Raw genomic sequence first — 22,635 nt, 5'->3', positions numbered from 1 at the left:
GTAGCTCATTCCTTCTGTTGCTCGATCAGTATCCAGTATGTAGATGTGCTTCATGCTGTCTGTATGTCCACCAGTTGATAAGCAACAGGACCGTCTCTACTGTTGGTTGTTTTAAGGGTGGCAGCACTATCTACATTCATGTTCATATTTATGGGACAGTTTTTTCATTTCTCTTCAATATATACCCACGTGTTGAATTGTTGGATTATATGACACATCCATATGATCTTTTTCAGAACTGCAAAGCATTTCAAATGATATTTTATGTGTTTTTAAACTTTTCCCATGGTGGTGTGTGATCCTACTAAAAGGTAGCTTCTATATCAGCACGGTCAGTATGTAAAACACCATATTTTATAGAAACGTTGAGGAGCTGAGCATATTTGGACAGGTTTTTATTACACAGATAATATGTATATCATAAAAATATAGATGTTATAAAACAATAAAAAGAGAAGAGCCAGCTATGCTGTCATCAGAAATAGTGTCAACAGTTGTTACATACTCTCCTCCACCTTAATCCCTCCCCTACACAAGCACAGAGAGAGAGAGGAAGAGAAAAAATAAAATTATAGAGGACAAGATAGAAATATCATAAAGGAAGCATTGCAAAGAACAAGCAAGTACATGGAAAAAATGTTCTTAGTAACTGAAGCATTCTAAATTACAGACAGGTGATGCTTTACCTACCATACTTAAAAGATAACAAGATTTTAAAACTCCCTTATGTGGCTGGGAAAATAGCTCAGTGACTGCTGAATAAACATTAAGCCCCCAGCACCCAGTAAAAGGCAGGCACAGCAGCATACATCTATAACCTAAGCTTTGAAGGGCATAGGGCTGGGGCAGAGGCAGATGGACCTCTGAGACTAGTGTTAGAGACAGATTGACCCCAGCCAGTCTTGCTGGCTCCACAGACTCCTGGTTTAGTGAGACACTGTCTCCAAAAGCAGGCGTAGAGCAATTAAGACACCACTCTTTGAATTCTGGTCTACATACATGTGTGCACATATGCATGCCTACCCACATACACACATGTACACACCCATACATACATACATACAGCACAGTACACATAATAAAAACAGCTCTCCTATGACTTTGAATTGCTTCAGAGTTTCTGAGGGTGTTTTGCAACCATGTATTTAAAGCACAGTTCATCTTCTCCAGTTCCAGGACCAAGTGGACAAAGGTGAAGACAAATGTTACAGAAAACTGGAGAAATCCAGATGTTCACCAATATGAGAACAGTAAAATAAAATGTCTTTCCATATGTATATTTTAATAAGGAGGCATAAGTATATATGAATAAATAAAGTTCATGCTCCATGTAAACAATGAAATGCTACATAGCGATGAAAACTAATGATGTATATCTATACTTATTGAAATATATCACGGAAAAGAAGCATATTTCATGAAGACCATGACCCAAGTTATTTAAAAATGATCATATTTAGCCAAGTGTGGTCACACATGACTGTAATCCTTGAACAAGAGAGGTGAAGCAGGAGGAGCATCATGAGTTCGAGGCCAGCCTGGGCTACATAGTGAGTTCTAAGGCCAGCCTGGGCTACATAGTGAGTTCCAAGCCTGAACCACAAGTAGTAATAATCATTATGGTTTTTGTTAGATGTGCTGTCACGTGTCTATAATCCTAGCACTCAGCAAACCAAGGCAGGAGGATTTTGAGTTCAAGGCCAGCCTAAACTACATGTCGAAACACATCTCAAAAAAATCTTTTTGTTTATAAATATAAAAATAAAACAAATCTAGAAAGGCTTAAGCCAATATGTCAGTAGTCATTATTTTGAGTTACAGAGTTAAAGGAGATTTTAAACTTCTTGATTATCATTTATTTTATAGTTCTGTGCTACCTTTATAATAAATATAAACAACAAGATAATGTTTTGAAAAAGGTTATTATTTGCCTATGTCTGAGGCCAAACTGTGACAAGTAGCAGGCTAATCTGATATTGACCCAGTTTGTCAGCCTACAAAAAGTTCAGCTATTTGGAGGTTAGGAGAGAGAAAGTCAGAAGCTTGGAAGAGGTAAATGCTGGTTGAGTGGGCACTGTCTTCACATCAGTGCAGTGGCAGCTGCTGCGAACCAGACTCATGTGAGAGCACTCCACATTTGTGTGGCTGACATTCCCAGCATACTTGGCTCCCCGCGGTGTGAGAACAAGAGCAATACTTATTTTTAACTTTTATTTTTAACTTTTGTGTTTAGTACTGTCTTAGGTAGGGTTTCTATTGCTGTGATGAAACACCATGACCAAAAGGGACATAGAGTTTATTTTGTCTTTCAATTTATAATTCCATCGCTGAGGGAAGCTGAGGCAGGAACATGAAGGGAGGAGCTGATGCAGAGGTATAGAGAAATGCTTCTTGAACTGGCTTGCTCTTCATGGCTTGCTTTGCCTGCTCTCTCTCTCTCTCTCTCTCTCTCTCTCTCTCTCTCTCATCAACACACCACACACTGCTTTCTTAAAGAACCCAAACCACCAGCCCAGGAAGAGCACCACTCGCAATGAGTGGGGGGTGGGGCCCCCCCTTTCAATCACTCATTAGAAGAATGCATGACAGACTTACCTTCTGGCCAATCTAGCCAATCTAGTGTAGGCATTTTCTCAACTGAGAGTCCCTCTCCCCAAATGACTCCACCTTATATCAAGTTGACATAAAACTAGCCAGGACAAGCACCTAGGAGAATATTAAATGAACTTAGGGCAAACAACTTTGACACAATACCTACATCCAAGATTAGTAAAAGTCTAAGATAATACAGGAAGAGTTGATTGTTTATAAAGAAAAATCCCCAGAGGCCCCTCCCCCATTCCACAAACACAGTCAAATTAGTGGTTGTGCTAATGCTATTTGAACTAAGGACCACTATGGTGAAACCTTTGCTTTTCTGGGACAGCAGATGCTGGTCACCTGGGACTAGAGAATCAGCTATGATTAAGAAGTGACCAGTATCACTGAGGCAGAATTTTCTGGGAAGTGTTTCCTCAGGGTCAGCAGATGGAGCTGTGTCCAGAGGTGGCCAAGAGTGGATGAATGAGTGAATGAGTGAATGAGTGAATGCCTCATCAAGCCCGCCCCCAATGGTATCTTGTAAACTGTGTTATACAAATGCTGAGCCCTGGCTCTCTGGACACCTCCTGTCTTCCTTGGTCGGTTACAGTGTGCCCTGTTTTGTATCACACGCCAAATCCAGTGACTGTTCAGCTAACTAGACTCCACTCTGTCAACATGGGGATTTCTCCATCAGTGCGTGGAATCATAGGTCTTTAGCACAGGATGCGTCTGTGCTGTGGGCAGCCGCCCCTCTAGAAAGGCGCCTCTTCTGGTACCCGCACGTACCCGCGTCGGCAGCAGCATCACTTGTGCTCTTGCCCTGCTCTTCCTGGTCAGCAGCATCACTGTCCCCCCCACCCCCAAAGCTGGTGAGGAGAGAGACGTGCTCCCAGGAAAGCACTTGCTTCCTGTTGCATAGCATGCAAGGATTCTAAGTTCAGCCTTGGCCGTGATTTATTAGTGTCCTTTTCCTTTAGCACGCATGTCTGCAGGAGACATTTGCCCAGAGAACATGCCCTGATGGTTTATGGGACACGAAAAAGAATGTCCAAAATCCAAGTGATCTCAGCTCTTCACAAGTAATGCAAACTTAGTAGCATTAAAACTAGAAGTCTGCGAGTGTTTACGCTGTTATATAAAATACCTTTGTAACTCACGAGAGTTGCAGAAGTATAGATCATAGGAAAAGAGTTTTCTCCTGGGTAAGAGGCTCCCATGTGTCCCAGGCTGTCCTAACTAATTCTGTCTATGAAAATGCTGTTCATATGCTCAGAAGAACTGGCAGTATGGATCCCTCCCCCGGGGCTATCGGGGTCTTTAATTATTCTCACTTAAAGGGCTACTGATGATATATTTTATTTCATTTCCTTCTGATCCATTAATTAACTGTGGCTCGGGAGTTAGGGAAGGGCTCACAGTCCGAGCGCTTACTTCATACATAGTCGATTTCCTGTTTCCTGTGCTCTCGCAGGCTTCTACTGAACTCAAATGTGGGTGTTGTCGGAGTTCTTTTCCTGAGTACCCTCAGTTTGGGAATAGTCACTATGTGTGTTGACTTTTGTTTGTTTATTTTTTGTTCTTGGCCTGCTATCTGCCAGGTTCTGGTACAGGATTTAGTTTAGTTGACAGTATCAGAAGCTTCAGCCCATGGTAGGCTGGCACCAGATTCCAAGGCCCCATGGTGAGACACTTGGGTGGCAGACTGGGAGGAACAGACCTGCTCAACTGTCAGCTTGACAGAGGGGGTGGTGGCAAAAAGGAGCCAGGGCAAGTGTTAGATACCCTTTAAACGCGTGTCCCACTGACCTGCTTCGTCCGGCCAGTTTCCTCCTTCCGTAGTCCCCTACTCACCAGCCATCAGCTGTTAAACCAGCACTGGGTTAAACCTCTGATCGGGCCAGAGCTGTCATGATCTAATGGTCCTGGAAACACACTCACAGATACGCTCAAATGCACTTTAAAGATATTCTGCAACAACTTTGGGAAGCAAGGGCAAGGAGACAAAACCCACAGATTCTTTTCAGAGCCCTTTTTATTTCCTAACAAAAGGGAAAATCACACCTCGTTATATTGACAAACAAATTGTAAGATTTGAAGTTTGCTCTGTGAAGCCAAATCTGTAGCTATGTTCTGTAGGAAATGTGTGCACTATGACCTCACTCTGCCAAGCCGGCAGAGCCCGAGTGAGTGATTAACAGGATCCCTCTGTCTCCACAGATGCTGATGCAGAGATTGAAGGAGCCCCAGCAGCACCCTTGGATGTGGTGCCTTTGGATGCTAACAAAGATTACATCATAATCTCTTGGAAGCAGCCGGCTGTGGATGGAGGGAGCCCTATCCTTGGATACTTTATTGATAAGTTAGTGCTTGGCCTAATATCAGTCTGTGGATGTACAGATGTGTTCTTGATTTTTCCCATTATTTCTAAGTGAAAGCTTTCTCTTCTCTGGTTTTCACCTCCTCTCCCTTTCTTTCTCCATATATGTTTAATACATATATAAACATACTTACATATTAGTACCTACTTATTTACATAAATTCTTTGAATTTGGCAACCAGCGCATGTCACTAACTTGGCAAGAATGTAATGACTTTGTAAACCTAATAACAGAGGCCAATGTAGAAATACGTAACTGACATTCAATATACTTAACTTCCATATTTCTAATATGGCAGTTATTTAAGAGTACTGACTTTAGGAGCACAAATGAATTCCTTATACCATACAATGTGGTTTCAATTATCCATATTATATAAGAAATAATAACAAAAATTCATAGTGTTAGGCTACATTCTTACCTATGAGTCCTTGTTGATTGCAGTCTTCTGTACTTAGGATTTTACATATTCATATCCACTAGATTTGGGTAAAACAAGCAACAAATTTAGATTATTGGCCCAAGTATGTGAGTCTCTGACTCAGTTTCTCTTCTGATAGTTACCCCAATTCCTTTTGCTTTTGTCCGTGGAAACAATTCAAGACAGATGATCTACGTCAGTGTATAAACCTTCTACTTGTAACAGTAAATGAAAGTGTGCCCACTGTGCTCAGTGCCTCCCAGAGAGGTGTTTGTGATAAGTCCTTACATTTAACTGTAGACATGAAGTGGGATGGAAGCTCCGCCTACTTCTGATGAATTTGGAGGTTTGCATAAGTTCTGTTCTTACTGTCAGTTCTGCTTTGCTGTCTTCGACAAATAGCCAATGGGTCTGCAAATTTTATGGAAGATTGGAGACAATCAGTGCACATTGTTCAATATTTACTCTCTGCTCTGATACTGTTCTAAACACTGCATGTGTTTATCACTAACCCATAATCAACCCAAGCAGGCCTTGCTATCACTAACCCATAGCCATCCTAGACAGGCCTGCTCTTATTACAAGTAAGAAACAAAGGGCTGGCTGAAGCCACATGCCACAAGGAAACATTATGTTGCTGAAGGTCACATGAGTAGGAAACCCAGCGCTAGAATTCCACTATTAGCTCAACTGTAGGTCAGTGCTCTCTCTGCTCCAACATGCTATAGAAGCTTCTAGAAAAGATACCCTTCACCTTTTCTCCTGCACAAATGAAGGTTAAGAGGCATGCGCTAATGCCACCATGGCAGTGTCTGAACAGGGAGGTGGGAGAGTCCAGACAGAAGCTTGGCAGATAGGTCTAGGAAGACTGCTGCAGCCCCTCAGCTTTGCGCCACCCCGCGAGCAGCTCTAGACACTCTGTAAAGCAGAGGTGTGGGAAGGTGGACGGAAGGCATGAGCTGCAAATATGCTTGAGAAGACTTTATGTGATGTTGAAGAAAATGATCGACGTTATCCCTATCGAAGAATGTAAAATGAAAGTGAGGAAGGGAAGACCCTCCACGCCATGTTTTATATTGATTTCTCCTGGAAGTGTCCTCCCCTGAGAACTATTCGAAAGTTGTGCATTTTGAACTAGTGTCATATAGGGGACATATTTCAAACTAAAAGCCTTGTGTACTAATTGTGAAAAACAAGCAATCGCATTATCATAAAAACTGTACAATTTACTCCAACACTGAGTCTCTAATGCTGAGCTGATTGGGTTGGTAGCCTCCTATTGTCTCCTGAGCAGTCCCCTGCCTCTGTCATTGGGAACCAAGTTGCTTCATTAGCAGCCTCATCGCTAAAGAATCAAGCGTGGCTGGACATGGCATGCAGGCCAAGCACATAGAAGGTAGAGGAGTGAGGGTCATGAGTTCAAAACCAACTTGGGTTACATAGCAAGACCATAGAGAGAGAACAGAGGATGGAGAAAGAAAAGAAGCAATAGATTACAGCAACCTTCCGACCCTTGCGCCCACACAGAACAGTGATCATCAAGGAAGAAAACAGCGCTGTTTCCCAAACTGCAGTATAGTTTCCTGTTCTGTTCTGCTTGGTTGGTTTAGGTTTTGGAGACAGTTCCCCTGTATACCCTAGACTGGCTTCAAGGTCATGGTCCTTCCACCTCAGGTTCCCAAATGCCAGGCTCACAGATGGTCACCACCATTCCCAGCTGCACGGTTATCTTTTTAGGTTCCAACTTGTCCAAAAATAATTCTGCTTTTAAACGAAAATGCCTAAAGAAGCCAAAAATAATCACTACCTGTGAAATTAAAAGTGTTAGCAGGGGATGAGTGAGGGATCTCCCTAAGACTCTATAAAGATTCTGGAGGGGTGGCTCTGTGGTTAAAGCACTGGCTACTCTTCCAGAGGACCCAGGTTCGAGTCCCAGCACCCACATGGCAGTTCACAACTGTCTTCAACTCCGGTTACAAGGGATCTAACACGATCTTCTGTCCTTGGCAGGCACCAGGCGCATAAGAGGTGCACGGACATACATGCAGGCAAAACACCCATACGCATTAAAAATACAACAGAAAGATTCTGGATACACACGTTTTTCTTACCCCACTCTGACTCCTCTTCACAACACACAAGGCCCTCCCCCCAGCTGCTCGTTCAGGAAAGGTCTGAGGCTTCGTTCTTCAGGCTAAAAAAGATAAATTGCTGGCTGGTGAGATGTCTTAGCGAGTAAAGGTGGATTCCCGTACCCCACATTCTCTCTCTCTCTCGCTCTCTCTCTCTCTCTCTCTCTCTCTCTCTCTCTCTCTCTCTCTCTCTCTCACACACACACACACACACACATACTTGGAATGTTTGAAGGAACAACTTGAAGGACACATTGAACGTGAGTGGGATTGTCTTGAGTGGCTGAAGTCTAGCCCCAATAAGCCATGCAGGTGTTGCAGGTTTTGACACAGGGACGAGCTGAGGTGACAGGTGAAGGTGTGCCTTGGGCCTTTGCTCTTAGCCATACTCAGCGTAACCTGTTGATTCCTCTTTCCCTCAGGTGTGAGGTGGGCACAGATAGCTGGTCTCAGTGCAATGACACACCTGTGAAGTTCGCTCGCTTTCCAGTCACCGGCTTGATAGAAGGTCGTTCCTACATATTCCGCGTCCGAGCTGTGAATAAAACTGGAATAGGCCTGCCATCTCGAGTTTCTGAGCCCGTGGCTGCTCTGGATCCAGCTGAGAAGGCTAGACTTAAAAGTAAGCCCTCTTCATTTCTCTGCATCTTCCCCGTGCCTTTAAAAAATACTGCGATAGGTGTCACTGCAAGTAATTCCTCATCTGTCCACTAGAGGGCGGCAAGAGTAAAATATCTATTGGTGATCAGAAACTCCTGTGGTTCCGGTGAGTCCAAGAACATAAAAAATATTTGCTTTTGATTCATTTTCTGAGTTTTTAAAAAAATCTCATTTTATTTTATCTTTAGAAAAATTACTCAGAAAAGTGTATCTTGACAGTTTGTTCTAAACTTTAGGGATGGAATAAAATATGGGAACAAAAGCCCAAAGATCATTTTTATTCACATTATTAGTGTATTCCAAATATAATTGCATTTCTGATTCAAAGTAAATTTCTTTCTTTCTTCCTTTGTTCCTTCCTTCTTTTCTTTATTCCTTCCTTCCTTCCTTCCCTCCTTCCTTCCTTCCTTCCTTCCTTCCTTCCTTTCTTTTTCTTTTTTCTTTTGGTTTTTCGAGACAGGGTTTCTCTGTGTAGCTTTGGATCCTGTCCTGGAACTCTCTCTGTAGACCAGGCTGGCCTCAGACTCACAGAGGTCCACCTGCCTCTGCCTCCCGAGTGCTGAGATTAAAGGCCTGCACCACCATCACCCAGCCAAAGTGAATTTCTTTACCTTGAAGTCTTTGTCCAAGCAATTACTATCCAATCCTCCATGTTGATTAAAATACAAATTTACATCTGACCCAAATTTGGGGTTCCATTTAGGTAATATAAAATAATCTTGAACTGTCAAGATGATCCAGCAGGTAAAGGCACCTGCTGCCAAGCCTGATTGTCTGAGTTCAGTGCCCGGGGGCCTACGTGATGAAAGGAGGGTGCTAACTCCTGTGATTGTCCTTTGACCTGCATATGTACTCTGTGGCTTATATGCACACACATGCACCCATACACACACATACACAGACTTGTGCAAGTGCGTGCATCTGCGCGTACACACAATTAAGATATAATCTAAAAGATCTTAAAAATAATCATTTCATATAGTTATCTTCTGAGCCTGAATATCAAAGTCAGGTATGTAAACTATGCCTTCAGTGGGAACCTGTATGGCATCCCTAAACAAGGGGCCATAAAATGATGTCCTAAGAATTCCTAGAGAGTAGATTTTATTCTGTCCCAGTAGTCCTCGTCACACAGTAGGCCAGCAGCTGTTAGCCGAGGGCAAATGCACGGAGGATACTCACGGACCAGCAGCTGTTAGCCGAGGGCAAATGCACGGAGGATACTCACGGACCAGCAGCTCTTAACTGAGGGCAAGCGCACAGAGGATACTCACAGACACGCCAGTGGTATTATTTGCCAGTTGTACTCTAGAGTTTCCGGACGCTGTCAGATTCCCAGGGAGGAGGAGATAAAGCTATCTCCTGCAACAGGTTCACTCTTCATTTGCAGTTTTATTCTTTACTTCAGTTACTTTTAGTGTCGCCACAAAATTCCAAGGAAACTCGCGTCACATTCAGGCTCCCTTCCCTGTTAAATTAGTCAATTCCATCTCACACTTTCTTCTACTCCTTTCTTTCCTAAACTGTCTGTCTGTTCATCTATCCATCTATCTATCTATCTATCTATCTATCTATCTATCTATCTATCTATCTATCTATCTATCTATCTACCTATCTACCATCTATCAATCAATCATACCTATCTATTTATATGGGTATATTTGCGTGTGGGAGGGCATGTATGCCACAGTGCTCGTGTGGAAGTCAGAGGACAACCAATTACTAGAAGTTGGTTGTCTCCTTCTCCTGTGGTGGTCCTGGTTATGGAACTCACGTCCTCAGTCTTGGCAGCAGCACCTTTACCTGCAGGGCCATCGCTCCCACCCACTGTTCTCTTTTCCATGCTGTACAGGCCAAAGGACAGAGTTGTGTACATTATACCTTTCTCTTCCATCTTCCTTACTCGTGTCCCATAGACAGCGCTTTTCAAAGTATACTAGGAAAGCTTTGCCCCCATTCCGCTCTCGTGCCTAATGTGCCTCTTGTCTCACCTGACCTTAGTGATACCAGACAGAGAACTACAGTGTTATGACTGTCCTCAGTGTGTTTCTCCCAAACGTGCTGTCTCTGAAGAAGGCATGGGAAGCCTATGGTTTGGGGGAGGGGGCTATGTACTGAGCAGTTACATGAACACAGGTTACTCACTTATATTGTGTAAGTAGAACTGCAGAAAATTCAACTCAGTCCAGGGAGACTCTCGGTTCTGGCAAGGGCTGGGTTCCCATGGTATCTTATGCATGTTGGCAAAAGTACATAGGAAGACATGTAAGAGAACTAGAACCTAGAGTCAGAAGCACATCCATGAACGTGCGGCTTTTATGCTCGCCCTCTCTAGGTCGGCCTTCAGCACCCTGGACTGGGCAGATCATTGTCACGGAAGAGGAACCTACAGGTAAAAACTCTGGCTGCTCCAGAGGCCGCGACTGATGCTTTGGTGTGCAATTTAGCTTTGCTTGTAAATACATATGATTGTTTGTGAAGCTTTGGAAAGAGAGGGCAGCTGAAATAACATATCAAAGAATCGTGTGTGGGGGTGGCGGGACTGGGGATTGAGCCCAGGGCCTTGTGCAGGCCAAGAACATACTTTACCCCCTGAGCTATAGTCACATTTCATCTAAAAAGACATAGTATGGTGCAGTTGTCATATGATGAACTGTGCATGTGTTAATGTACAATTTGCTAAGCTTTATGTGTATGCACATGTGATATCATTGCTGTGAGCAAAGCAGCAAACATGCCCATCATTTCTAAGACCCTCCCAAGTCTCCAGGTCATCTCTGGCCTGCTTTCTGACATTACAGTTTGTGTTGTCCACACTTTATATAGATAGGGCCATACTCATTTTTGTTTCCTTTCATTAGCAGACTTATTTTGTAATTTATTGTTCGTGTAGGTGCCCTTTAAAGTTTCTGTAAGCCAGATGTGCTTGTGTAGATGTGTGCATTTCACGTCTCTAGGGCACACCCTCAAGGGTGGAATAGATGGCTCTCTGCTAGGCGTGAGTTCCATTTTCACAGGAGCTGCTGTTTCTACCGAGATGATTGATCCACTGTACACTCCCATCAGCACCATGTGAGAATTCCCAGGGAGACCACTGGTCCCCAGTCCTTCTCAGGTAGCCCTTCTAGCAGTCTTGTTGTGATGGCTCTGTCTTTTTGACGTGTACTCTCCTAACACCAAACATCACTTCATGTCTCACTGCTGTGTCAGTTGGCATTTGTTGTTAGATCTGAGGGTTTTGCCTTTCTTTTTTCCCCTAGAAATGTTAAGGCATTTGCTCTTCTGTTTTACCAAGTGTATTTCGGGTTACTGTTTCTAGATTGTATGGAGGACCCATCATTACTGGGACTTGCATGTGGCCGTCAGTGTCTTGAACTGTCTATTGAAATGGGGATCTTTACCAGTGAAATTTGCCTCAGCACCACAGTCAGATTCCACTGACTTCACTCCTGTGCATCTACTTCTGGAATCCCTACCAGCCAGCTTTGTTTTCTCTACATCAGTATCATAGTCTCATGGCTACTGTTGCTTTTATGGCCTTCCTTTGTTCATAAGTCTGACCTACAGTATAAGGCAGGGCGTCTGAGCCCTCTCATCTTGTGTCATGGTTTCCAGAGCTGTTTAACTATTGGAATTCTTCGTCTTTTCATGTCAATTTAAATCAACTTATCAATTTTTGCAAAGATGCTGAAACTCAGATTATATTTAGCAATGTTGAGTTCTTCAATGTGTGGAAAAGCATATGCCGGTTTTACTTGGGTTATCAGTCTTTCTTTCAAATGAACCTTTCTGTTAGTGCAGATTTTCTGCTTAGCAATTTTTTCACCTTTGGTTTGTGTGAAAAGGTCTTTGTTTCCCTTCCTTCTTGTCCAGATCTTCACTGACTATAGAATTCTAGTTTAACAGTTTTCAGTCAGTACTTTGAAGAACTAGTCCAGTTGAGAGGCAGTAACAACGGCACGAGGAGCCATGGATCAGGGAGGACTTGGGTAACAGGAGTGGATGGAGGTTTTGCAGCTCCTTAAAATACTTACATGGGCCAGACAGTAAGATTTTAAAACTTATCCCAGTGCGTTAGAAATAGCCAGAGTAAAGATCAATGAAACACTGAAAGTAATGAAAGTGGCAGTTCGCCGAAGAAGTCAGAAGAGCTGGTGAGAACAGCGCTTGTTGCTAAGAATGTTACACAGGGTAACGACACTGAACACAAAGCACTGGAACTGGTCCCGGGGAAACCTTTCTAGAACATGTGCCATACTGTGATGCTCCAGCTCAGAAACAGTGAGTCCTGTAGGAGAAAACAAGTCTTTGCACATTTTAACTTAAAACTTAAAGCTCTGGCAAAAGTCCTAGAAATGTAGATATTTTTCTTGAGTTGGTTTGTTGGAAATGAATGAATCCAAGAGCAGCTTCATAATTTAATTTCCCACAAAGAGCTGCAGAGTGTTAGCGGCCTCAGAGACGCGGTTCATTCTCACTGAGAATCAACACTGACGTTAACCCTTACCTCGGGAGGTGCCACAGATTCTGTCCTCTTTCCTGGTGGCACGTATGTGGTCTTAACAATGCCATTTGAGAAGGAAATGGCTTGAGAAGTTTGAGTTTTCATTCCATGGAAGCATAATTACTTGATATAAATCGCTAGATTAAATTGATGTTTAGATCCTCAAATATTAAATTGGCCAAAACCAGTTTCTGACAGCCGGCCACAGAAGGTAGCCTTCGTCCCCAGAACACTGTAGCTATTCTGGCCGCTAACAAATAATCATGTAGTTTCTTTTAGTGACAGGGTGTTTCTCTGTTTCTGTAAAAACACTTTAAATCAGTGTTCTGTGGATAGATGAATGAAATATCAAAATCACTTGGGGTCACTATGGAATAAAGACAACCTAACTTCTTAAGGAAATAGCCACCATCCATGAGACAATCTATGGTTTTCATAGTTGCCTGCATTTATGTAACAATTAGATTATTTAAGAAATGTAATAGCTGCATTCTCCTCATTTTAATCAATTAAATGTCAATGAATTCTTCCGCATGTCCCTTCCCTGACAAGACTGGCAGTATCACAAAGGGGCTTGGCATCCCACCATCTAATGGAGGATGAGGGTGGGAGGGAGGGGAGAGGGAGAGAGAGAGCTTAGTTCCTTGTGCTGTAGATCTGTACTGTAACTATTATACTGTAGCTATTGTCACTGTGATTTTTGTCTCTGGGTCTGCAGTACGTTTTTTTCTCTGCTTGCTTCTGTGATATTCTCTTTATCACTGATTTTAGAATTTTGATTATGATGTGCATCAGTGGGTTTCTTCCTAAATATTGTGCTTCTCGGGTCTGTGGGTTTATATCTGTCCTCTGTTCTGAACAGGTTTCACTGTTATTCTTTATTTTTAATAATTCCTTTCTCTCTCCTCTACTTTAGGAGTTTCAGTTATGTGCCACTGAGGCCACTGAAATTGTTTCTCGGCTCTGTGGTGCCGTGTCCCCTCAGGCTTCACACTCTTGACCATGTGGAATGTATATAACCATGGTGTATGTTTGTAGCCACTTCCATGTCCTTGTCTCCGAATTATCACAGGTGATACTAATTCTGTCACCTGTGGCATTTCTGGGTTTGTTACTAATGATTCTTCCCCCAATGTAGACTTTATTTTCTTGCTTTCTGTACACACTATTTTCTATTTTAATTAATACCAGGTATTTTGAGTTTATATTGTTTGATGCTGGATTTTTTCTTTTTTAAAAATTTTATTGATTTTTATTGAGCTCTACATTTTTCTCTGCTCCCCTCCCTGCCTCTCCCTTCGCTTTCAACCCTCTCCCAAGGTCCCCATGCTCCCAATTTACTCAGGAGATCTTGTCTTTTTCTACTTCCTATGTAGTTTAGATCTATGTATGTCTCTCTTAGGGTCCCCATTGTTGTCTAGGTTCTCTGGGATTGTGATTTGTAGGCTGGTTTTCTTTGCTTTATGTTTAAAAATTACTTATGAGTGAGTACATATGATAATTGTCTTTCTGGGTCTGGGTTACCTCACTCAATAGATGTTTTCTAGCTCCATCCATTTGCCTGCAAAATTCAAGATGTTATTTTTTTCTGCTGTGTAGTACTCCATTGTGTAAATGTACCACATTTTCCTTATCCATTCTTCAGTCAAGGGGCATTTAAGTTGTTTCCAGGCTCTGGCTATGACAAACAAAGCTGCTGTGAACATAGTTGAGCACATGTCCTTGTGGCACGATTGAGCATCCTTTGGATATATACCCAAAAGTGGTATAACTGGGTTTTGAGGAAGGTTTTTGCCTAATTTTCTGAGAAATCATCACACCGACATCCAAAGGTGCTGTACTAGCTTGCACTTCCACCAGCAATGCAGGAGTGTTCCCTTTACCCCACAGCCTTCCCAGATGCTGGCTATTTTTAAATTTGTAGAAATGTCTTTGAGCATTTTTTTGAGGAAACAAATCTTTTCAAAGTGGCAGGGAATTCTGCTGTTGTAGAGAGGATGGAAGGAGGGAATGAAGGAAGAAGAAGGCAGGGAAGACATTTTCTAATGAAGACGTCATAATTGTGAGGTAGGTCCAGAGGATACCATGCGACTCCTACACTTGTGACCTTGACACAGAAATCAACCCCACGACCTCGTGGCCCACTCTAGATATTAGCTTTTCCTTTGTGTACTTTGGAACCAAACATACACTTCTTTGCACGGTTCAGTTTCTCTCTTTATGAGTTTAGCTATAAATCATATAAAGAAAAGTCCAGTCCCAGGTTCCCTTGGTCTGTCTGTATGCTCTGCACAGTGGCATCTGAATAGCCAAATGAATGAATGATTTATTATTATTATTACTATTATTATGTTTTTTTTTATTGGAGATAAGGTTTCTTTACACTGTGGAGCAAGGAAGAGATAGGCATTTGTGGCTCTCCATGTATCTCCAGCTCCCCTGAATATGTACACCTCATTTTACCTTGTTTTTCAGAGGGTGTCATTCCTGGCCCCCCCACAGACCTGTCGGTCACTGAGGCCACCCGGAGCTACGTAGTGCTGAGCTGGAAACCCCCTGGCCAGCGTGGTCACGAGGGCATTATGTATTTTGTGGAAAAGGTAAGACCTCAGCATTATTACCTGTGCTACCTCCTATTAATGTCTAATAACAGTGGAGTAATTACAGTAGGGCAGCAGCAGGAATAACTAAACTCTTTAAATTCTTATAGATTAAGAACTATCTCTGTTGAAAATATAAATAACACATAGAACTTCATCATGGTGCCTTGAGACTCACTCATATTTCTGCGCTATAGATTGCCTGTATGGCGGTCTTTTCTAGAGCAGCCCCCATCTCTCTTGTGATGGAACAGCTCTAGTGATGGCTGTCTGTCTGCTCGTCCTTCTGTCAGGACGATGAAACATGAGGGTAGCGGGCAAGAGGAATAGAGAAGTTGTACGACTTCCAAACAGGAGGGCAAGGTGAAGACAATAAGGCTCCACACACCACTGTGAAGCTGTATCGTCGTACACAATAGATTGGGACTGGGTGACGAAGCAGTCTGAGGTGCTTGAGAATTCTTTCCCCCGCATGTCTTATAATCAAGCTGTGATCAGAGCGTTAGAGGACAGCATATAGTGAAATGAGCTGGGTGAGGGTGAGCGGGAGCCAGTTGTGTAGCCGTATCCAAAGGGGTCGGTGAGCATTTGTGAACAGCTCGTACGAAAGTATGAAGAGCTGGCCAGGATATTACTGAAGGCAGTGGTTCTGCTGCCAGCACAGAAACAGGTGAGAAGCCAGACAGCATGGTAAGAAGTCCTCCTTCCCAAGATCATGGCTTCTGAAAGGATATTTAAGAATTTGTTTAACATGAAGCTCCCAGTCCCCTGTTGATCAAGCACCTGCCTAGGATTTGTGATACCCTTGCTTCAATGCCCACTGCCACAAAAATGAGATCAGGATTTGATTGAGATGGTGTTTTCGTCTGATCCGTAAAAACATTTGTGTGTTTATTCAGAGTAATGTGCTATTGTTAACAAAAATGAGGTTAGTGCTTATGTTTTAAATTTCATCTTTGCAAAATTACATAAAAAGTTTCTTTTTATAAAATATTAGTAATTCAATTTTCCCCTTTCATCTGGATTATTCTTCTGATTATTCAATTTCAGAATAACTGTTACAGAATTACAGTTACTGTGGGAGGATCCATTTCTGAGGATTATAGGTTTATGGAGACATGTACACATTAGGTGACAATGTAAAAACAGAGTGCAGAGATTGTGTGTTTAAGTGCTGGGACTGAACCCAGGGTTCATACACAGAAGACCACTGCTCTGACAGACTTCCCACTTTTGAGATCTTATCGCTGCCCCCTAAGTGGCTATGATTGCAGGCTTGTGCCACCAGGCTTGGCCAGTATACAGACTTCAGAAGTGTATTAACATATACTGATTATGAATAATAATGATTTCCATTACAGCATTTTTGTGTAGCTCATACTTTCTCTTTTCCCTTTCTTCTCCTGCTGACCCTCCATTTTTCCCCCTTCTACTTTCTTGTCTAATTTTGTTTTTTGGAGGTTTTATTATTGTTGTTTGAGTTTTTGGTAATCAGTGGGTTTCACTAGTTGCTTACAGGAGGACAGTTGAGCAATTGTTTGTAGGAACAGAGGGGCCTTATCAGTGGATACTGCACTGAATAAAACGTCATTTTTATTTCATAAATGTCAACCATAAGCTAATGAGTACCCATGAGACCCTGCCCACTCCACCACAGAGTGTTGACTAACCCAAGTATATGTGGATCTCTGAATATGCAATTTATATAGAGATGCCTTTTGTGTATACACACACACACACACACACACACACACACACACACACACACACGTACGCAGTATGCCCATGGCAGCACATGTGCCAGACGTCAAACTATGAACGTTGATTTTCTCCTTTTTCCATGTGGGTCTCAGGATCAAAATTAGGTAGTTAGGCTTGGTGGCAGTTGCCTTTCTAACTGAGCCTTCTCACTAGTAAAGTATGCAAATATCTTAATAGCTTTTTATTTATTTCAAACTTGTGGATCTTAAGAATTACACTAGAGTGCCAGAAGGTAGTAGTCCACACCTTTAATCCAAGCACTTGGGAGGCAGAAACAGGCAGATCTCTGTGTTTCAAGGCTAGCCTGGTCTACAGAGTGAGTTCCAAGACAGCCAGGATGGTTTCACAGAGAAACCCTGTCACAAAACAAAAACAAAACAAAGAAAGAAAGAAAGAAAAGAAAAGAAAAGAAAAGAAAAGAAAAGAAAAGAAAAAAAATTACATTGGCTTAACACGTTATTGTCTGTGGTTTTCCATTATTAATATTTTTGATGGTGAACATTTGTCTGATGTTCCTGAGGTCGATGTCTTGCTTCTTTTTTATCTGCAGGAAATTGTAAACAATAAGTTTATGACTTCTTTCCCATGTAACAAAGACTAGAAATCTTCCAAGAGTCTGGTTTTTTGAAATCTAAAATTATATGCATAGTTTCCTATTTTCTAAATGTTATCTCCAGATAAAATGTTTGTTATCACCCTAAACCTTTTTCTATTTTAATAGAAGCAACGATAGAGTAATAGCTAAATGTATATTTTCTGGTAAATTTAATACACACCCATGCCCATTGCATGTCTTTGACACACTCCACAGGAAAAGGTTCTGAATTAACTCTGTGACAGTAATTACCATTTTGCTAACATACTGACGCATAACAACCCACTCAGACATGCTCTTCAGATGAGTCAGTACTGGCTTCTGTTGACCATTTCCTTTGGTCACATCAACCTGAATTTTGAAAAGCCTGTAACTTCCCCAGATCAAAGTACATATCATTTATCATTAAACAATTAAACATTTTTTTCCTATCAGCCTGCTCAGTTGTGTAAACAGGGACTGCACTTTCATTCCCCAATCACCCAGACCTGAATAGTCACACAGAAACTATATTGATTACAACACTGTTTGACCAATGCCTCGGGCATATTTCTAGCTAGCTCTTACATCTTAAATTAACCTATTTCTATTAGTCTAAGTATTGCCATGTGCCATGGCATTTGCCTCATTTTCTACATGTCTTGTTTACTTAGCAGTTGACTGGTGTCTGCTTGATTCAGCCTACTCTCTCTCTATATCTCTATATGGATTTCCTGCCTGGCTTTACTCTGATAAACTATTGACCAAAACAGCTTTATTCATCAACCATTAAACACATATACAGAAGGACATCCCACATCATCACCCCTTTTCTGTCTAATTAAAAAAGAATGTTTTAACTTTAACATAGTAAAATTGCATATACAAAACAGTTATCAAGCAAGAATTATAGTTATAATATTTAGTCCCTTTACATTTGGCAAATTAAGGAAAATACTCTATCATCTATTCTATCTTTGTGAGTCTAAAGTTTTATATCTAATTTATCTTTTAACATAACTAAGGAAAGCCATAATTATATATAATAAATGTATATAATTTAATGGAGTCTTCAACTCCATCAAAGACCCCAGAAGAATATATTACCTAAGTAAACAGGAAGTGCATTGTAAGCAACTTTCAAAACTCTAGAAATGACAGAGACGGTCACCCTCTGCTTGGACGGTCACCCAAAGTTCTTTTGTAACACTGGGGCATCCATCTTCAGCCAAAAGGCCCATAGTATTTGGCAGACTTTTCAGTGAAGCAAGAAATTTGAAGATCAGTTCTGCCTTGTATTGGCAAAATTTGTCAGTTGCTTTCTTCTGTGTCCTGAAGAATGTCTGGCAGTTTTTTTCTGTAAAGCAGGAATGCTAAAGGACCATCCCATCCTTTGGAAAGTTAAACAGTCACTTTTCTGTGGGTCCTGCATGTCCAGTTCATGTAGTATACCGTCAAGCAGTCCAAGCAAGAACAGTTTCTTGCCCAAATGGTTAGCCTTGTTACATTGAAGGCAAATTCCATAACAAGTTTCTTCAATTCCCATCAACCTCTCTAAAGTAATTGGTGCTACCAGGAGCAGACATGTCTCATTGTTGAAAAAAGCCTAAGTTTTAAACATATTTTAAATGCCATATTCTGTAGGTCTTTGAAAAATTTGAAGAATATCTATCTATCCAAAATATATCTCTGTACATCTAAAAAACTTAACTAGCATGACTACAAGTTTGACTGTTATAGATGACTATTAATTCATAGTTTTTAATTATATATTACATTTTAAACGAGCTGTATAAACATAATATCTTAAACAAGAGTAGAAATATACATATAGCAAAATTGACCTCAAATTTGTATCAATAAACCAAAGTTCATACCAATGCAGTAGTATTCATTTCTATATCATATCCCCATTTTTTCCTTAGAAAGACCTTGACTGTACCCATTAATCATTTATAATCAAGTCCTTTAAAGAGAATAAACATTTATAAACAATATTTGGGAATTTGGATGCAGTTTTTTAGGCTACTTTCTGCTGGTTGGGGGTGCTGTTAATCATGTCTTTCATGGAGTATTTTGTGTGGTTGGTCCATTTCAACCAGCAGTCCTGAAACTGTCATAGATGTTGGATCACCTAGGTCATCGCTTCAGGGGGTCTTATTTGATCAAACCATATTAGCCAATAAGAAATACACAGCTTTCTGTCCTCTGTGGAAACAAAAGCAGAACCTCTTTTCTAAAGTAACATGTCCTTAGACCTAAATTTTGAAGTCTAGATACCTTTAAAATATATATGTTATTTTGGCTTAGCAACCCATACAATGAAATGTCTCTCTGTAGTTAGCTCATTCTCAGACAAAAAAGTATATATATATATATATATGTGTGTATATATATATATATATAATCCATACTCTTTTTACTTTTATTTTTTAATTTTTTATTTTTTAAGCAGGGTTTTATTGTGTATCTTTGGTTGTCCTAGCTCTCACTCTGTAGACCAGGCTGTCCTTGAACTCACAGAGACTCACCTAGGATGAAAGGCTGCACCATTACACCCAACTACTCTATTTCTTTTTTTCTGGATACTAGGGTTAGAGAAAGTCTTTGACTTGTCTTATGACTGTGCTGACTAACTCCCACCAAATCATGCATTCACCTCTTCATCCAAGTCACTGGAGGTCATTTGAAGGATAAGATATATTTATCTGCTTTTTTTTTTGAGACAGAGCCTAACTCAGCATCCCAGCAGGAGTCACTGAGCAGCTCAGAGTGGCTTTACAGTCACGGCTTTTCTCCTGCTTCAGCCTTCTGAGGGCTGAGATGACATACATGTAGCCCCATACCTTCCAATACATTTAAATTTGTTTTTAAAGTATATTTTATGGTTTATTCTAAAATTTGGATACAATTTCATGAAGCAGCATCTTTTTATTTCCATAATTAGAGAAGAAACTTTGAGTGTCCTTCTGGGCTGAGGAGGACAGTGAGCAGGGAGGTCCCTTGAGCTCATGGAATGCACTTTCCGGTAGAGGAGAGAGCAAATAAACAAGCTTCAAATAATGACACACGGTTTAGTTGGAGAATGTATAACAGGGCAAGGAGAAGAAGGTGATGAGAGAAGGACCGGACTCTTCTGAACTGGTGAAGGGAGGGATGCATCCAGGCCTTCCTGAGGAGGCAGCAGCCAGATGTGCGCCGGAAGGATGCCCTGAGTCATAACACTCAGCTAAAATAACATTCCTAGCAAAATTGCACATATTTAGGTACTGAAAACAATTCCTTGAAATGATAACCTACCCTAGAACTTAGAAAAATAACTACCCTTGAAATAGAGACTTCTTTAAGTAGACTGTCAAATGTGTCTATGTCCAAGTGAAGTGAAGGTGCTGTAACAGTTTATCTAACGGCTCAAAGCCACAGAGGATGTGAAGCCTGTGGCAGTCAGCTGTCCCTTTCCACACCTCTTCTTCAGCCCTGCTCTAGAAACGGGTGGTTGTTGGCAGGTAAGTAAGTGGGAGTCCCTGTGTGTTCGGGGGGCTTCCCGTGATGTCACTGTTCCTGCTGCAGTGTGACGTGGGGACAGAAAACTGGCAGCGTGTCAACACAGAACTCCCAGTAAAGTCGCCTCGCTTCGCTCTGTTCGACTTGGTGGAGGGGAAATCTTACCGCTTCCGTGTCCGCTGTTCAAATTCAGCAGGAGTCGGTGAACCCTCAGAGGCAACAGAAGTGACTATCGTAGGGGACAAACTTGGTAAGTGTGGGATCAGACTGAGCAACTGTGAATTTACATTGTGTTGAGAGAAAATTCCAAACCAAGAATAAAATAGTGTTGTTTTGTTTATGCAAAGTAAACTTCATGAATTTGACAGCTAATATGGTCTTCAGTGTCCATAGATATTTTATTTACTGTTATGCTTCCTAAATAACATTTTGAGCAGAATACATTATAAAACAAAGCAAATGTATGTTAAACATGATGTGCAAACATTTATGCATGTGTGCTTGGGCATATGCAATGGGAAAGAAGTATGTTAAACTACCTTGAGTCTGATCATCACTTTCTTTTTTACATAGATATCCCCAAGCCCCCTGGAAAAATCATCCCAAGTAGAAATACAGATACCTCAGTGGTGGTCTCTTGGGAGGAGTCCAAGGATGCCAAAGAACTAGTTGGTTACTACATCGAGTCTAGTGTGGTTGGCTCTGGCAAATGGGAGCCCTGCAACAACAACCCTGTGAAGGGCTCACGGTAATGTGTGTGCATGTGTGTGTGCGCGTGTGCGTGTGTGCGTGCGTGTGCACACACTTTCAGAATTACTATAAGCTACATGTAGCACACACAGCCAGTGGAGGAATAACACACATGGGCTTAGAGAGATGACCAAGTAGTCAGAAGTGTATACTGATTTTACAGAGGACCCAAGTTCAGTTCTTAGCACCCACGTTGGGTGGCTCACAATCATTGATAACTCCAATTCCAGGGGTCTGATAGTTTCTACTGGCCTCACCTCCATACACAGGCACATTCTCTCCCACCACCCACACGTATATAGTTTAAAAAATCTTTTTAAGAACACATATACACATTTACTTTAAATAGCCAAATGAATTTAAAGCTAAGCATGTCTAATATAATATATTTGGAAACAAAGTCTTGTAATGTTAAACACTGAAAGAAACACAGAATATCATTCAGAAGTTTATTTTATGGTTCTTCTCTGATTCTTTTTATTTGGATTATATTTTCCCATTGTTCCTCTCTGAACTTTCACATGCGAGACCTAACAGGCTCTACCAAACCTGGTCTTTTTAAAAGAACAGGAAATGGAATACTAGCACTTCCTAAGTTCTGCACATCACCGTAATCAAACCCAGGGCCAGGCAGAGGGAAAGCACCATCAAAACAAGGGCATTCTGATAGTTGCCCTTTTCTCTGTCTGTTTTTAGTGGTTTTAGTTTTAGGGAGAGTAGTTTGTCTTGCTTTTAGTTATTTTCTCAACCAACTGAGCCTGCTTCATT

At 41.4% G+C, this 22,635-nt stretch overlaps 1 protein-coding gene across 2 annotated transcripts in view; it reads left to right on the top strand.

Annotated features, from left to right (window-relative positions):
* Myom1 (myomesin 1) overlaps positions 1–22,635 on the top strand; it is a 120,239-nt gene that overhangs the window by 40,335 nt on the left and 57,269 nt on the right. For both annotated transcript variants that reach the window (XM_048435904.3, XM_048435911.3), the window contains exons 11-16: positions 4,801–4,942; positions 7,937–8,136; positions 10,510–10,566; positions 15,154–15,278; positions 21,184–21,367; positions 21,691–21,865. In XM_048435904.3, the coding sequence (XP_048291861.2) occupies positions 4,801–4,942; positions 7,937–8,136; positions 10,510–10,566; positions 15,154–15,278; positions 21,184–21,367; positions 21,691–21,865 (883 nt within the window). The remainder of the gene's footprint in view (positions 1–4,800; positions 4,943–7,936; positions 8,137–10,509; positions 10,567–15,153; positions 15,279–21,183; positions 21,368–21,690; positions 21,866–22,635) is intronic.

The sequence above is a fragment of the Myodes glareolus genome, chromosome 27, assembly GCF_982192425.1.
Source record: "Myodes glareolus chromosome 27, mMyoGla1.1, whole genome shotgun sequence".
Taxonomy (NCBI): domain Eukaryota; kingdom Metazoa; phylum Chordata; class Mammalia; order Rodentia; family Cricetidae; genus Myodes; species Myodes glareolus.
This window is presented reverse-complemented; position numbering and strand designations above follow the sequence as displayed.